General features: G+C 62.2%; 1 protein-coding gene across 3 annotated transcripts; it reads left to right on the top strand.

Moving 5' to 3' along the window:
* Positions 1–3,251: 3,251 nt before the first annotated feature.
* On the top strand, positions 3,252–13,465 carry AP3B2 (adaptor related protein complex 3 subunit beta 2). 3 transcript variants are annotated; one of them, XM_085300717.1, is made up of 27 exons: positions 3,252–3,323; positions 3,422–3,496; positions 3,818–3,913; positions 4,103–4,263; positions 4,520–4,586; positions 4,688–4,870; positions 5,152–5,328; positions 5,669–5,766; positions 5,944–5,998; positions 6,178–6,249; positions 6,438–6,500; positions 6,731–6,863; positions 6,961–7,070; positions 7,194–7,370; positions 7,491–7,677; positions 7,797–7,915; positions 8,259–8,370; positions 8,693–8,876; positions 8,983–9,172; positions 9,258–9,333; positions 9,726–9,832; positions 9,978–10,209; positions 10,400–10,484; positions 10,898–10,995; positions 11,117–11,140; positions 12,415–12,553; positions 12,954–13,465. In XM_085300717.1, the coding sequence occupies exons 1-27, from the start codon at positions 3,267–3,269 to the stop codon at positions 13,102–13,104; spliced, it is 3,228 nt and encodes a 1,075-aa protein (XP_085156843.1). In that variant the 5' UTR covers positions 3,252–3,266; the 3' UTR covers positions 13,105–13,465. The 3 variants fall into 3 exon arrangements, with proteins under 3 accessions (XP_085156843.1, XP_085156845.1, XP_085156844.1); XM_085300719.1 differs by lacking the exon at positions 6,178–6,249; XM_085300718.1 differs by lacking the exon at positions 11,117–11,140.
* Positions 13,466–15,689: the final 2,224 nt, after the last annotated feature.

Raw genomic sequence — 15,689 nt, 5'->3', positions numbered from 1 at the left:
GATGCTCCCCAACCCCACACCCACTGGTTGTGTCACCCATCCATGCACCCACTGGCGGTGTCCCCCAGCCCTGCACCCACTGGCAGTGTCCCCCATCCATGCACCTGCTGGATGATGTTCCCCAACCCCGCACCCACTGGTTGTGTCCCCCATCCGTGCACCCACTGGCGGTGTCCCCCAGCCCTGCACCCGCTGGGGGTGTCCCCCAACCCTGCACCTGCTGGTGGTGTCCCCCAGCTCTGCACCCGCTGGGGGTGTCCCCCAACCCTGCACCCACTGGCGGTGTCCCCCATCCATGCACCTGCTGGATGATGTTCCCCAACCCTGCACCCACTGGTTGTGTCACCCATCCATGCACCCACTGGCGGTGTCCCCCAGCCCTGCACCCGCTGGGGGTGTCCCCCAACCCTGCACCTGCTGGTGGTGTCCCCCTAGCCTGGCACCTGCTGCTGATGTCCTGCAGCCCTGCACCTACTGGCGGTGTCCCCCTAGTCCAGCACCCACTGGTGGTGTTTCCCAGCCTGGCACCTGCTGGTGATGTCTCCCAGCCTGGCACCCTCTAACGGTGTCCCCCAGCCCTGCACCCACTGGTGATGTCCCCCAGCCCTGCACTCGCTGTTGCTGTACCCCTAGACCTGCACCCATTGGCAGTGTCCCTGTCCCCTGGGTGCTGCCTTCCCGGGAGCCATTCTCCAGCAGGCAGTGCAGGGAGCCTGGCAGCATCCCCGCGAGGCCTGCCTGCACCCATGGTGGTGGCCTTGGGGCCCAAGGTGCTGCTAAACCATCCCGTGGCCTTGTCTAGTGGGTCCTGCCCACATGTGCCGGTAGCTGCTCTGTGCCCTGGTGCTCTCCAGGGGCTGAATCCCCTTGGGGATGGGGTTTCCAGCCAGGTCCTGCGACGTGTGTGGGAAAGGAAACTCGGCTTCGCGGTGATGCTGGAGGCCAACTGGGCCGAGACATGGGGCAGGTAGCAGGGACACAGAGCATGATGCCACCTCGGCCCTGGGGAGCCGAGGGCAGGGGTGCCACCCAGGACCCCGCAGCCAGCACCACGGTGTGGCTCCGACTGGGCTAATTAGCGCTCACAGTTGTGACCATAACAAGGCGCACAGTCACTAGATGGTGCTGTGCTTTCTGTCCAGGGATGGTGTGTCCGTCTGTACAGCCTGTGTCCTCCTATCTCATCGCAGGTAGATCCCACTGGTCCCATCTCTGGGAAGTGGAGGCTCAGGGCTGCTGGTGGGGACCAGGCCAGTCRTGCCAACTGGTGTGTGGGGAAGGTCTCAGGCTGCCCCATGTGCTCCTCACCAGTCCCAGCATCTTCTTGGGGATGGCAGGGCCTCAGTGTTGCCCCCCGACTCCATCCTCCACCTCCTGCTCATCCTCTCTTGYGGGCTGGCAACTGAGGTCCCCAGATAGGGTTGTTAATGGCTGGTGGTGATTATGGCTGCAGGCTGGGGGCTCAGTGCCCCCCAATGAAGCCCCTCAGGGTGCCTGAGGAAGCAGCTCCTTGTGGTGCTCTCCCACCTGATGAGGCAGCAGCCTCATCCCTGCATGCAGGATGGGTCCCCAGGTGTCACTCAGGCTCAGGTGACAGAGAGACCCTGGGACAGGGGACCTTCACGCAGCACCAGGCCTCCACAATGGCCTGGGATGGGGACAGACCCCCCAGGGCTGACCCCCGTGTGGCCTTGCCACCGAGCATCTTCTCCAGGCACAGGACCAGACCAACCAAAACCATGAGCCTCAGGCCCTGCCAGGGAACGCACCACTCCCGTGCCACCCCACCACGTAGCCRGGACGCGAGGGCCCGCCTGGTGCTGCAGCATCAGGTTTCAGGCGGCAGAGCCGGGAGGAGGAGCGGGGCCGCAGCTGGCCAGAGAGCCCRTGGGAGCCCGGCGGGCTGGCAGCGAGGTCACGCTGTCATCGGTGCGGGGCAAACAAGCGGTTCAGGAGGCCACCAGCTGCACCCACCAGCTTCCCCGGACAACCCGAAGGGATGCTGTCGATGCCACCGCTGCAGAAGCTGCTGCAGCAGCTGCCAGCTGGTGCGGGGAGTCTGGGGAAAGCGTCGGTGGGTGCCGCGGCCGAGGAGGCGAGGAGCCCGGTGCTGCCCGCCGACGGAGGGCAGCAGGCCTGCTACAGCGCCCTGCGAGCTGACGAGCTCCAGCTGCTCAAGCGCCCCGAGGCGGAGGCCGTGGCCGAGAGCGGCACCAGCGCCGGGCAGCCGCAGCCACTGCGGTAAGGGTGGGCAAGGCACGAGTCCCAGGAAAGGGGCGTGCGGGAGCGCGGGCCGTGCGCCGTGCCCTCGAGGCTCCGCGGGAGCAGCGAGGGCTTGTGCCACACGTCGTCCTGGGATCAGGAGGATCAGGATCAGGAAGCCCTGGTGCCACCGGATCTGAGTGGGTGCAACCCCGGGTGGCTGGGGTTTTGGGGCAGTTTAGTGTTTTAGGATGTGACGCTCTGTTTAGCAGCTGGTGTGTGCTCCCGGATGACGGGCACATCACATTTGGTTTCTCCAAATGCCGAGGTGCTTTTGGTGCAAATCTGTGCTGTTTTGGGAAAGCTCCTATCCCAACCGGAYAATCTGGGAAGGGGCCATTGCAGGGGGATGCAGCCTTGCAGGTCTAGCAATGCCATGCCACCAGGTCAGCTCAGGGACTGCAGGAACAGCTGTGCCAACCAGCCTTATAAAAGGGGACGGTGGTGACAAGGAGCTGACAGTGTCTGGGGCAACAACCTCAGCCCATGCGAGTCGCCCCAGCAACACTCCAAGGGCTGCAGGGTCCTTTTTCACATGTCTGTAACTGAATTCCTGCCCAGATAAATATTTCACAAGCAGCTGTGGGTTGGGTTCCCAGGCTGGCACGGGCATCTCTCCTGCCCCAGCCTGACCGTGGGAAGGGGACAAAGCCAAGCAAGTGCCCTCTGCCCCCAGGGAAGCCATGAGCCAGGCTGGGAGCAGGTGGGAAAAGTGAATAAAACAGAAAACAGGATGTTCCTTCCTCTCTTTCTGCATTGTGAGGGGGGGAAATGTCCTGAAGCTGAGGTCCTTCTGGTCCCAGCACCAGAGGGCTGCATTTGGTGGCCTGGGGCAAGCAAAGCCCTGGGAGCTGGCAGTGGGCACCAGAGGCTGCGGCGTGTCCAGCGCGCACGTGGGGAGATCCTCCACAGTGGGTGCTAGGTGATGGCCAGGGGCTGCCAGGGATGAGGGCTGGCTCCTCACAGCGCCCTAACTGCTCCACAGGCATGATGACCTCAAGGAGATGCTGGATAGCAACAAGGACTCGCTCAAGCTGGAGGCCATGAAGAGGATCGTGGCGGTGAGTGTTGCCATGGCATGGGCTCGGTGACCAGCAATGCCATGCCATGAGCTCTCTGAGGCTGTCTGTCTGGTGTCACACTGTTCCTTCCCTCCTAGATGATCGCCCGTGGGAAGAATGCCTCTGATCTCTTTCCAGCTGTTGTCAAAAATGTGGCCTGCAAGAATATCGAGGTGAGGCAGGACTCAGCTGCTGTGCACATGACCAGAGTGAGCAGCAGCTCTTGCATGACCTGGGGCAAGAAGATGATGGGTGTCCCTGCCGTGGGGTGAGCAAGGGACTCATACCCAAGGGAATTTGCCGGTCTGGAGTAGTCCCAGGAGGGATGCTGTTTGGCATCAGAAAGGTTTTGGGGAGGGCTAATGTGGGCTGAATTTTGAGAGGATGGAGGCACTGGGTGATGGCAGCTGTCCCAGTAYGGAGATAATTCTGGGAGCGGTTCTCTGCTGTGGGGTCCCCACTGCCTTAGCCACCCTCTGTTGTGTGGTCTGCAGGTGAAGAARCTGGTTTATGTGTACCTGGTGCGCTATGCTGAGGAGCAACAGGACCTGGCCCTACTCTCCATCTCCACCTTCCAGCGAGGACTCAAGGCAGGTGGCCTGGCTTCTCTAGGGGGAAAAAAAATCAGGGTTGGTAGGCTGCGGTGGGGTTGGGCAGCCTCAGGAGACCTCCAGCTGCATCCTCTCACTGGCAAAATCCCCATCCCAGAAGGGTCTGGGGCCTGGTGGGGCCCAAGAGCCCATCTCGACTCACTGTAGCACTGTGCGTGCCCACTGCAGGACCCCAACCAGCTGATCCGTGCCAGTGCCCTGAGGGTCCTCTCCAGCATCCGCGTGCCCATCATCGTGCCCATAATGATGCTGGCCATCAAAGAGGCAGCCTCGGACATGTCCCCRTACGTGCGCAAGACGGCCGCCCACGCCATCCCCAAACTATACAGGTAACGGGAGGCTGCAAGCCAGCTGGGGCCCCATGAGGTGGTGTGGCAATGTGGAGGACAAGGAGAAGTCGTTTAAACACTTGTACCCCTTACYGCTGTTAAACTGCCATTTTTGGACACGGTGCTGGGGTCCTGCCTGCTTGGCAGTGGTGGGCAGACACTGGGAATCAGGGTAGTTTGGGGCAGTGCCAGCCCCATGGGACTGGCCCAGCTGTGATGTGCTCCTGTCCACGTTGACCTCACTCTGTTCTCATAGCCTGGACTCAGACCAGAAGGACCAGCTCATTGAAGTGATTGAGAAGCTGCTGGCAGACAAGACCACGGTGAGCTGGGTGACTCATCTCCCCTGTCCCAAAATGTGGGGATACCACCCCTCCCAGCGAGTGCCCAGTGCTCCAGCTACACTCAAGCCTTATGTCTTCAGCTGGTGGCTGGCAGTGTGGTGATGGCATTCGAGGAGGTCTGTCCTGAGCGCATCGACCTCATCCACAAGAACTACCGCAAGCTCTGCAACCTGCTCATCGACGTGGAGGAGTGGGGCCAAGTGGTGATCATCAACATGCTGACGCGCTATGCACGCACCCAGTTCCTCAGCCCCAACCAGAATGTGAGTGCGGCCCCCCCCTCCCCCGGCACCGTGGCCCTGCTGGAGCTCCTCTGGCACCCRGGGCCCAATGCCTGCTGCTGGAGGAGCCTTGGGCAGCCCTCGCAGTGGGCAATACTCCAATATCTCAGGTCCAGGTCTGGGCACATCTCAGTGATCCGTTGATATGGTTGGAGATAAGGGCAATGGGATGAAGGGCTGGGGCAGCCTYGGGGTGCCAGCCTGGGCATCACCACGGGCAGCTCCATCCCAGTGGGGCTGCAAGGYGTCTCATGTGCTGGCAGGAGTCGCTGTTGGAAGAGAGTGCTGAGAAGGCCTTCTACGGCTCTGATGAGGAGGACACGAAGGATGCCAAGGCGGAGGCTGTCTCACTGGTGAAGCGTAAGCCTTATGTCATGGACCCTGATCACCGCCTGCTGCTGCGCAACACCAAGCCCCTGCTGCAGAGCCGCAATGCTGCGGTGAGCCCCACAGTGCAGCCACCCCCTTGGGGAGCACTGTCCCATCTCCTCCAGCCCCCACTTGGCTCTTAGTCCAGCCCCCAGTGGCTACCAGATAGTGTCCTAGCACCTTTTCTCGGGATCTCTCTGRTGGCCATGGTGCCACCAATGTGCTGATGAGGCCTTGAGGGATCCCCTGTGAGGAGAAACATTGGTGAGGGTCCACATGGGTAGACCTTGCTTTGCTTCCTTGCGGTGCTATTGGGCTGGTGCAGGGACATGACTGTCACGCAGGAGCTGTGGGGGTGTCACCCATGATGTCCCTGGGCCCACAGAGTGACATACAGGTGTCTTCCCACAGGTGGTGATGGCTGTGGCTCAGCTCTACTTCCACTTGGCACCTAAGGCTGAGGTTGGCGTCATAGCCAAGGCGTTGGTGCGCCTCCTGCGGAGTCACAGGTCCGCAGCCCTGAGTCTTCGTTGGTCCCCCACAGAGCCTCTCAGCCTGCTTGCTGGGATACTCTGGCCTGCAGTAGATGTGGGGCTGTGGTGGGTCCTGCCCCCCTGTCCAAGCATGTGCTGGGAGGACAGCCAGTCCTGGCCCCACTGACCCCACTCCGCTCTCTGTCCCCACAGCGAGGTGCAGTACGTCGTGCTGCAGAATGTGGCCACCATGTCCATCAAACGGAGGGTGAGTTTCAACTCCCAGTGCAGGAGGGGGTCAGCCTCATTGCTGCTGGAGCAGACTGAGGGTTTGGGAGGCAGCACGCATTCTGCCCGGCTCCTCAGAATCATCTGCCTATGGGTGGCTTTGGCATGGCCTGGGCAGCTGGTACCGGGGATGCCCCTAATGCTGCTGTCTCTGCACAGGGAATGTTTGAGCCCTACCTGAAGAGCTTCTACATCCGCTCCACAGATCCCACACAAATCAAGATCCTCAAGGTAAGCCAGAAAARCCTAACTGGATGCTTTGCTGGCAGCCCCACACGCTACCCAAACCGCTGCCAGGCCTTCAGGACTCCTAGGATCCAACCTAGGGCCTCTTCACCATGGAGGGATGGGAGGGCACGAGGGCCCTAGCCCCCTGGCACTGTGTTCCCGTGCTGCCTCTCTCTCCTTCCTTCCCACAGCTGGAGGTCCTCACCAACCTAGCCAATGAGACCAACATCTCCACCATCCTGCGGGAGTTTCAGGTATGCTGGGCCATGGGCACATCAAGACCTCCTGGGTGCCACTCCGGCATGGCTCTGGGTGCCAGCACTGTGGGGAGGGGGACGGAAGGAGATCTCCACTAGGAGAAGAGGGCGTTGGCCATGCCAATTTCAAGTATGGCATCATCTCCAAAACTCCCAGCACGCAGCTGCCATGCAGGGGATTCCCAGCACTGGTGCATGGGTAATGTGCCTTCCACATGCCCGTGCAGACCTACATCCGCAGCATGGACAAAGATTTTGTGGCAGCCACCATCCAAGCCATCGGGCGCTGTGCCACCAACATCGGAAAGGTGCGAGACACCTGCCTCAATGGCCTGGTCCAGCTCCTCTCCAACCGGGATGGTGAGCAAGTGTGGCCAGGGTGAAACAGGGGCTCCTTTGCTCCGGGAGCAGGAGATCTCAGGGAAAGATCYGGTTAACACAGATTCTCTGCCTGCAGAGCTGGTTGTGGCTGAATCTGTAGTGGTCATCAAAAAGCTGCTGCAGATGCAGCCAGCCCAGCACAGTGAGATCATCAAACATATGGCCAAGCTCACTGACAACATCCAGGTGAGTTGGGGTGCCGCGCAGCTSTTGTGCCAGCATCCACCCCAGCAGAGGGCTGGTGGGTGCACAGGCTTGGCATCATGGGTTGGGAAGCAGCCATGCCATGTGCCCACGGCCATCCTTTAGGTGCCCATGGCACGGGCCAGCATCCTGTGGCTCATCGGTGAGTACTGCGAGCACGTGCCCAAGATTGCACCTGATGTGCTGCGCAAGATGGCCAAGTCCTTCACTAATGAGGAGGATATCGTGAAGCTGCAGGTCATCAACTTGGCGGCTAAGCTCTACCTGACCAACTCCAAGCAGGTACCAGCAAATGGGATCTCTATGAGTGTGGCATGGGGTGCAGGGCTGAGATGGCCATGGTCCCAGCTTCCTTGTTGGGGAGGAAGAAACTGGCCCTGAGCCCCATGCCTGTTGGTGCAGAGCAAGCTGCTGACCCAGTACGTACTCAACTTGGCCAAGTATGACCAAAACTATGACATCCGGGACCGGGCCCGCTTCATCCGCCAGCTCATTGTGCCCACAGAGAAGAGCGGGGCACTCAACAAATACGCCAAAAAGCTTTTCCTGGCCCAAAAACCTGCTCCTATTCTGGAATCCTCCTTCAAAGGTATCAGCCCTGGCTGTAGAATATGGGGACAGAGGAACTGGGGGCATGGGTGGGGAGAGCTGTCACCCCAGTGGCACATGACTGCATTGGAGCTGCCCCAACTCTTCATCCCACCATAGATCGAGACCATTTCCAGCTGGGCTCCCTGTCCCACCTGCTCAACGCCAAGGCAGTTGGCTACCAGGAGCTGCCTGACTGGCCAGATGAGGCCCCTGACCCTTCCGTGAGGAATGTGGAGGTASTGTGGGTAGTGCAGGGCTCCCCAGGGTCCACTAGGGTGGGGGAGGGGACTGGGAGCCAAGGTAGAGGAGCTCCACTGCCTTGACTGTGTTGACCTTCTCCACAGGGAGGAAGTTCCTCCCTGCTGGGGAGCTGCAGCAGGCTTTGGRACAGCCCCAACAGGGGCTGCTCAGGTGCCTTGCCATCTTTTCTCACGCACCATGTGTGTCCATGTGTCAGTTTGCTGTGCTCGGGGACACATGTGGCCAGCTCGGTGTGGGGGCAGGAGGCGGGTGAGGGTAGCAGTTTGGGTTMTGTGCCCATAGGCACCAGCCCTGCTCCATCACCCCTGTCCCTGGCAGGTTCCTGAATGGACCAAATGCACCAGCCGTGAGAAGAGGAAGGAGAAGGTGGAGAAACCTTTCTACTCCGATTCGGAGGGCGAGTCAGGGCCCACGGAGTCAGCAGACAGTGGTGAGGGCCTGGGCAGCATGGTGGGGTGTCAGGCTGCGGTGTCACAAGCTGGGCACGGGCCACCTTGGCAGGGGGGATGTGGGATGTCAGGGCCCACGGAGTCAGCAGACAGTGGTGAGGGCCTGGGCAGCATGGTGGGGTGTCAGGCTGCGGTGTCACAAGCTGGGCACGGGCCACCTTGGCAGGGGGGATGTGGGATGCAGCAGAGGGCTGCTGGACGTGGTGGGATGCAATGCGGGGGCGTGGGATGTGGTGGGACACAGCAGGGGGATGTGGGACAAAGCAGGATGTGGCAGCAGGGCTGAGACATGCCTACTTGCAGAGCCTGAGTCTGTCAGTGAGGAGAGCGAGAGCAGCAGTAGCGAGGGCAGCTCCAGCTCCAGCAGTGAGGAAGAAGAGGAGGGCAGCGGAGACCAGTCAGAGGACAAGGAGGAAGGGGAAGAGAAGAGGAAGAAGAAGAAGGAGAAGGAGGCCTCCCACAAAGCATCCCTGGAGAGCGCTGGCAGGTACCCTGCACACCATGTCCCATGGGGCTGGGGATGGAGGCAGGGTCTCCCTGGTTTAATCTGCATCTTCGAGATATGGCCTGTCTGAGCCAGCCTCTCCCTGCAGCCCCAGTGAGGAGGAGGATGAGGAAGGGGTGAAGAAGGGCAAGAAGAAGAAGCAGCAGCAGGGGAGGAAGGGCCACGGCGAGACCTCATCTGAGGAGGCCAGCGCCTCTGAGAGCAGCTCATCCGAATCGGACTCAGGCTCCGAGGCTCAGGAGTCATCAGCGGAGGTGGAGGCCAAAAGGAGGAAGGCGGTGAGGGCCAGCATGGGGGCAGCATGGTGGTRGAGGGTTGGCATGAGCCTCTTTACTCACTACACGGCTCTCTGTCTYCTTCTAGCCCACCAGCACCAAACCTGGTCCCAGGGCCACCACCACTGGCCCCAAGGAAATCTCCCTGCTTGACCTGGATGACTGTGAGTAGCTGTCACAGGGCCAGGGCTCAGCTCTGCCCTGGCTGTGGGGCGTGCAATGGTCTTGCCACCCCATCTGCCCCACTGCAGCCACCTCAGCGGGAGCATGGCCAGGCAGAGGGTGCCCCACAGACAGGCCGTTACTGCATCACTGGGGAAACTGGGCCAGCAGAGCTCAGAGCTGCACGAGTTCTTGGGGTCATGCTGAGCTGGAAAAGGGGACTGGGACTGGTGGCCTCTCTCCCCAAGGATGGCTGCAGGGCACACAGCTGTACCCATGGGGCTGTGCCCATATGGCTGTCCCCGTGTGGCTGTCCCCTTGCGCTGTCCCCATGGGACTACGGTGTGTCAGGGCTCTGCTAACTGTTTTCTCCTTGCCCCCCTATGCCTTGCAGTCACCCCACCTCCTCCCCAGCCTGTCCCCTCCAGCAACATCGTCTCCACCAGCCTGGTGACCGACCTGGAAGGTCTCACGCTCACCGACACCTCCCTGGCTCCTGCTGTAAGTGACCCCACATGTCACCACATCCTCCCAGGAGCATCCCGCACCCTTCCCAGGGACCATCCAAATCCACTGGGGATGGGCACCCAGCGCTGCAGTGCCCAGGGTGGCCTGCTCACCCACAGCGGTCCTCGCTCCCTCGCAGCTGCTGAGCCCGGCCTTCGGCTCCGTGAGGACCTACGAGCTGCTGCACCGCATGACGGGCGAGGGGCTCTCCGTTGAGTACTGCTTCAGCCGCCGGCCCTTCCCACATGACCCCCACATGGTAGCTGTCCAGATCCAGATCTCCAACAACACCGACGCCGAGGTGAAGAGCCTGCGCATCAGTGAGCCCAAGCCGCTCTCGGGCATGCGGATCCAGGAGTTCCCCGAGATTGGTATGGCCCAACCTGGCCCCAAGGGGTCCTGGCATTTTTTTGGGGGGTGAGTCATCCCCTGTGCCCCAAGACACCCATCGGGTGCTGCAGCTGGGCTGGAGGAGGTCGCCTCTCAGGCTGGGCTGGGTGCTGCCAGCCAGCAAGGTGCCCGCTGGGTGCTGGGGATGCAGTGCCAGCCTTGTGCTTTCAGAGAGCCTGGCGCCTGGTGACACTGCCAACGTGGTCATGGGCATCGACTTCTGCGACTCCACCCAGGCGGCCAACTTCCAGCTCTGGTGAGCACCTGGCACCCGGGTGAGACGGGCATGGGGTGCTCCAAGGGACGGAGGACAACAGGACAGGGACAAGCATCCCTCCAGGGGACAGGGGATGGCCAGACATGGCATGGGCTACTCCAGGGAATGGGGGACAGCAGAACCAGCACTGAGGTCCTTCCAGGGGTTGGAAGACAGTAGGAGAGGTGTTTCAGGGGACAGGAGATGGCAGAATGGGCACAAGAGTCCCTCCAAGGAATACGGAGGAGGCAGCAGTCCCAGATCCAGCCTGCTTTGGGTTCCCCCTACTCCCAAAGGCTTTTGCACCTCAGTTTCCTTCTGGCTACCCCCCCTGCCTGAGGCAGGCAAAGGGGGCGCAGCACGGGATGGGGACCCCAGGCCAGCCAGACCCTCTCACCCACCTGTCTCTGCAGCACCCACACACGCCACTTCTACGTCTCCATCCAGCCGCCCGTGGGGGAGCTCATGGCCCCCATCTTCATGAGCGAGAACGAGTTCAAGAAGGAGCAGGGTGAGTGCAGGATGCAGGAGGGCTGGTTTTGGGGGGGGGAGTACCGCCCTCACCCTGGTGTGCCCGGCGCCGATGTTAACCGCCTGTTTTATTCCCTCTGCCGCCCTCACCATGTCCTTAGAGCACCTTTCGCGGCTGGGCGAGGGTAAGTCGCAGCTCAGCTGGCCCTCGCGGGCAGGAGCGCGCTGCTGACCCCGTCCTGCTCCCCTAGACTAGCTCTGCTCCCCTTGCCCTGGGCTAGCCCCCCTCCTGCACACCCAGGCTGGGGGACCTCAGCAGCAGTCCTGGGTGTAGTTCGGGTAGATGCCATGCTGGGTGGCCCCGCTGGTGCCAGGGTCCCAGGGGACTCCGCTGGGTCCCTGCACAGCATGGAGGGCTCCATGGGGCAGATCCCCAGCCCTTGAGGCCCCATCCTGCCTGGCTGCTGCAGGGTCCCAGGTGTTCATGGGCTCCCTGGATCCCTGTGCTTGCACCCCCACCTCTGGCACAAGGACTCTTTTGCCACCCCAAGAGGCCCTATGGCCATCCCATTAACCAGCGCCATGCCTCCCACCAGCTGTGGGGATGGGTGGCCCCCCAGCACATGGCCACCTGTGCAGCCTGGCAGTGCCAGCAGTTCYCTCCCAGGTGCTCCCCAATCCACAGCTGGCAGCCAGACTGTGAGTCCCATGGGTGCTTGGCACTCCCAGCACCATGGCCTGGGGCTGGCAAGCAGCGGGGACACCCTGGCTGCAAGCCCCCAAGCCTCTGGAGCCAGCACGCTCTGCTGCATCCCTGCAGCATGGCGGGAGAAGCCCTGGGGGGCGCCTGCAGCATGGTGGGTGGTAGATGCTGGTCTGGCTGGAGCACCCGTAGCCAGGCCAGCGTGCAGTGGGTGCTTAATGCCCGATCCACAAGCTCCATTGCCCTGCGCTGCCYGGAAGAGCCATTCCCCAGGCACACATGGGACATGGCTGCAGGCTGCTGCCACCAGGGAGGGTGGCAGGACACAGAGAGGAGCCCAGGAAGGGTCCTGGAGGAAGGATTTTCCCAAATCCATCTCTGCTGGGGACTGGAGAGGAGCAAATGGTCAGGGGAGAGTGGGGCAGCTGGGTTGGGACCTTGTGGAAAGCCTGGGCTGCGAGGCCACAGGCACAACGTGGGGTTGTTTTGCACCAGGATGGAGCTGAGCCCTCTCCCAGCACRTGGCTGGCACCTTGGGACAAGGACCTCAGCGGGATGAGACGGGATAGGCAGAGGCTAGAGGGGGGCACGAATCAGGGCTTGGCTCAGGGACAACAAAACGGGGTCTGGAGGGGACACGGCCACTCTCCAGAGGCACAGTAGGGGCAGAGGAGCTCTTGGAGCCACCACAGGGTGCAGACAGAGGGCAAGGGTGCAAGGCTGGAGATGGGCAGGTGCCTCTGCTGCCTGCCCCAGGGAAGCTGACGGGCATGAGCGAGATCACGGAGAAGCTGACGCTGCCGGAGAAATGCCGGAGTGACCATGCCATCGTCCAGCAAGTGACCTCGGCCGCCAACGTGGGCCGCGTGCCCTGTGGAGCAGACAACGAGTACAGGTAGCTGGATCTCCCCCTGTGGAGATGCCACCTTGCACAGCATGGCTGGGACCCCCAGCTCCTTGCCTGGCTCGAGYGGACTGTGCCAGCGACCTGCTGTGGGGACCAAATCAGGGAGGAGATGCCAAGGGAGAACCAGCCAGGGGATGTTACCTCCCTGGTCTTACCCAAATCAAAGCAGCTCCCTGYGGGGATGCTTGGGTCTTTCTTCAGGACTGTGCCACCTGCACCCAAACCCACTGTGACTGTGGCTGTGGGTGGCAGAGGCCTCCCCAGTCCCAGCTGGGGCATCCCAGCCAGCTGTGCTGGCCCAGCACGGGATGCTGGGGGGCAGGGACGGGAGGGTGACCGCAGGGACGGCCACAGCTTGCCCTGAAGCCCTATGTRTGCCGGCGGGCAGGTTCGCGGCCAAGACAGTGACCAGCGGGAGCCTGGTGCTCATCACCCTGGAGAAGCGGGAGGGAGCCGCGGCCCAGCTGACCGTCAACAGCGAGAAGATGGTTATTGGCACCATGCTGGTGAAGGACATTGTCCAGGCCCTGGTGCAGTGACTGCTGGGCCTCGCCACGTCCACAACCCCTGCAGCCGGAGGGCTCTGCCCTCCCATCTCCTCTGGTCCACACTGCTCCCCAAAACCCTCCGCATCCACATAACCTGTTTCTGCTGGGTTATTACTCACCCTGATCCCCAGCGCGGTGAGGCAGCAGCTGCTGGTGAGATGCAGGGATCTCYGGAGCTGGCTGGGAGGAAGGAGTGGGACAGAGGAGATGGGAAACAGGGCGATACCCCACTYGGAGGGGACACGGCTGGCTCCGGCCGCATGTCTCCTGCCCCCAGCCCCTCGCCGTGCGGCAGTCTCGTAGCGTAACCCTATTTATTATGGCCAGGATCTCCCAATAAAGCTCTCCTTGAACCGGCTGCCTTCCCCACCTCTGCTCTGTGTGCGCGGCGGCYGGATCGGCCCCACATCACCGCGCGCCGGGCTGCTCCAGCCTCCCCAGGGAGGCTGCCTGCATCTCTGCAAGGAAACCTGGCTGCTGACACGCAGGTAGCTCCAGTTTGGGTTCAGCTGGGCTAAACCCTTTGGGGGCTCCCGCCGGCTGTGCCRTGCCAGGCTCGGCGGAGGGACCGGCTCTGGCGGGAGGCGTTCAGCCTCCAGCCAGGGAACCGTACACGAAGCAGAACTGCTCGTGCTTTGACGGCAGAAATACCTGCTACGTCAGGGCTGGGCTCCTTCTGCAGAGCCGCCGGAGGGATTCCTGGGGCCATCTCCGGGAGGCTTTTCATCTTCAAATCGGAAAAACGGAAATTTGACTCTTTATCGGGATCTCTCCTCCCAGCACGGGTTGGGTGGGATTTAAGAGAGCCTTTGGCTTTCCCTTTACCCTTTCCAAAGCCGCATCCCAGCTGGGAGCTGGTCGCGGCGCCTGTGTCCAGCACAGATGTTGGAGGGAGGGGAAAGGATGCGCAAAGGCCAGATGGGAAGGCCTGAACCCAAATTCGCCTTGAGTCCGAGCCCTTCCGCTGCTGCAAAAAGGGTGAGGACTTTCTGCTTTTTCCATGCTGTCTTTTGCGTACATAGGAGAAAGGATAAGATCGCTTTTATGGGTAATGAAACACTGGCAGATAATCTGGCCAGAACAGCACAAGCTGCTGGGTGTAAAGTGTTTATTTCTAAAGGGAAAGTCTGTTTAAGTAATTCCACCTTTCCACCCAAAGGGGTGCAAGGCTGGGGAGCAGAGCTGCAGTAGCGGGGGGGGGACATTTTGCATCGGATATTCCCATCAGATTGCCAGCACTCAAACGTGGGGAATTCATGTCCACGCAGCGCTGCCTTGGAGCGGAAACGGAGAGCCAGCATCTCCACCACGCGCCTTTCCCTTTTGGGTCCTGCCTCTGGGCAGTTTTCTCCCCCCCACACACCCTGAGCACAGCGAGAATCACAGCACCCAGCAGCGTGCAGCAGAGCCGCGACGTTCACGGGGCAAAGCGCCGGGCTGAACAGCCACCCACGACCAGCCCGGGGACTGCGCGCGAGTCAAGGAGGCTTTGTGTGCCCACAGGATCCYGCGCCTGCAGGGGCCTGCCCGCCCAAAGGCCGTGCCGATGGGCAGCGCGGCGATACACAGGATCTCTTTGTCTCAGGGCAGTGCTCGGCTTCATGCTGCAGCCCAGCAGCGGCRAAGGGGAAGAAGGACGCTGAGAGGAAACCAGCACGGGAAGGGCACTGCCTTGCTGGACAGGGTCCAGGATGCGCAGCAGCCTCCTGAAAGTGCTTGCTGTGAGCAGCCAGCCCCTGGGCTTTACCCCAAGTGTCTCCAGAGAACCTGCCGAGAGCACCACTCCATGCCAAAGCTGCGAGATGCAGCTCCCCAGGCAGCGCAGTGCTTCCAGATGCCCTGCGGTGGGGGGGAGGCGTCTTGCGTGGGCCTAGCCGCATGTGACTTAGCACGGCAAAAAACAAGAGCGAGCCCATTTGCTTCTCAGGGTGCRCCGAGCGTCCCCCTTTCCTGAGGGACACCGCCGGAGCCCTCTCGCAAACAACATCGCCCGTTGGACCTCGCAGCCGCCCCAGCCCTGAGCACAGCCCTTGCGCGCAGCTCTCTCCTCCCGCGGGATGCTGACATAGCAGCAGCCTTGCCAGCCCCTGCCAGCACAACCCCCCGAGGCCTGGGAGGTGGTGCCAGCTGCCTGGYGTGTCCCTGCCACGAGGCCTCCAAGCAACGAGCAGGCAGCCCCGGGCCCCGGGACAGAAAGCCTGGCGCTCCAGGCGGGGGCCGCGGCCCTCCTCCACGCGCAGGCGGCYGTGCGCGTAGCCCCAGCCGAGCCGGTTTCGCCTGCCTCTTTGCTCAGGCAGGGCACGGACACGGCTCTCGGAGCGTGATGTTGCTGCAGCTGCAGAGATCATGGGGCCGCTGCCACGTCTCAAAGCCGGGGCATCGCGCAGGCGGCACCGAGGGCAAGGCAGGGAGACGCCCGCGCACCCCCCGGTGCCGYGGCCCCCCCGGGAGCTATCAGAGGCTCTAGGAGCAGAGGAGCAGGCCGCGGCCTGTCCCCTGGGCCTCCTTAACACCGAGCAGCTGAGGCCCCTCCTCGAGCCGCCGCGGCCACCCCCGAGCTCCGGCGGCCTCAGGCG

This window comes from Rhea americana, unplaced genomic scaffold (assembly GCF_003343005.1).
Source record: "Rhea americana isolate MKP2758 unplaced genomic scaffold, rheAme1 scaffold_168, whole genome shotgun sequence".
NCBI lineage: Eukaryota > Metazoa > Chordata > Aves > Rheiformes > Rheidae > Rhea > Rhea americana.
The sequence above is the reverse complement of the archived record's forward strand: the minus strand, read 5'-3'. Positions and strand labels throughout refer to the sequence as shown.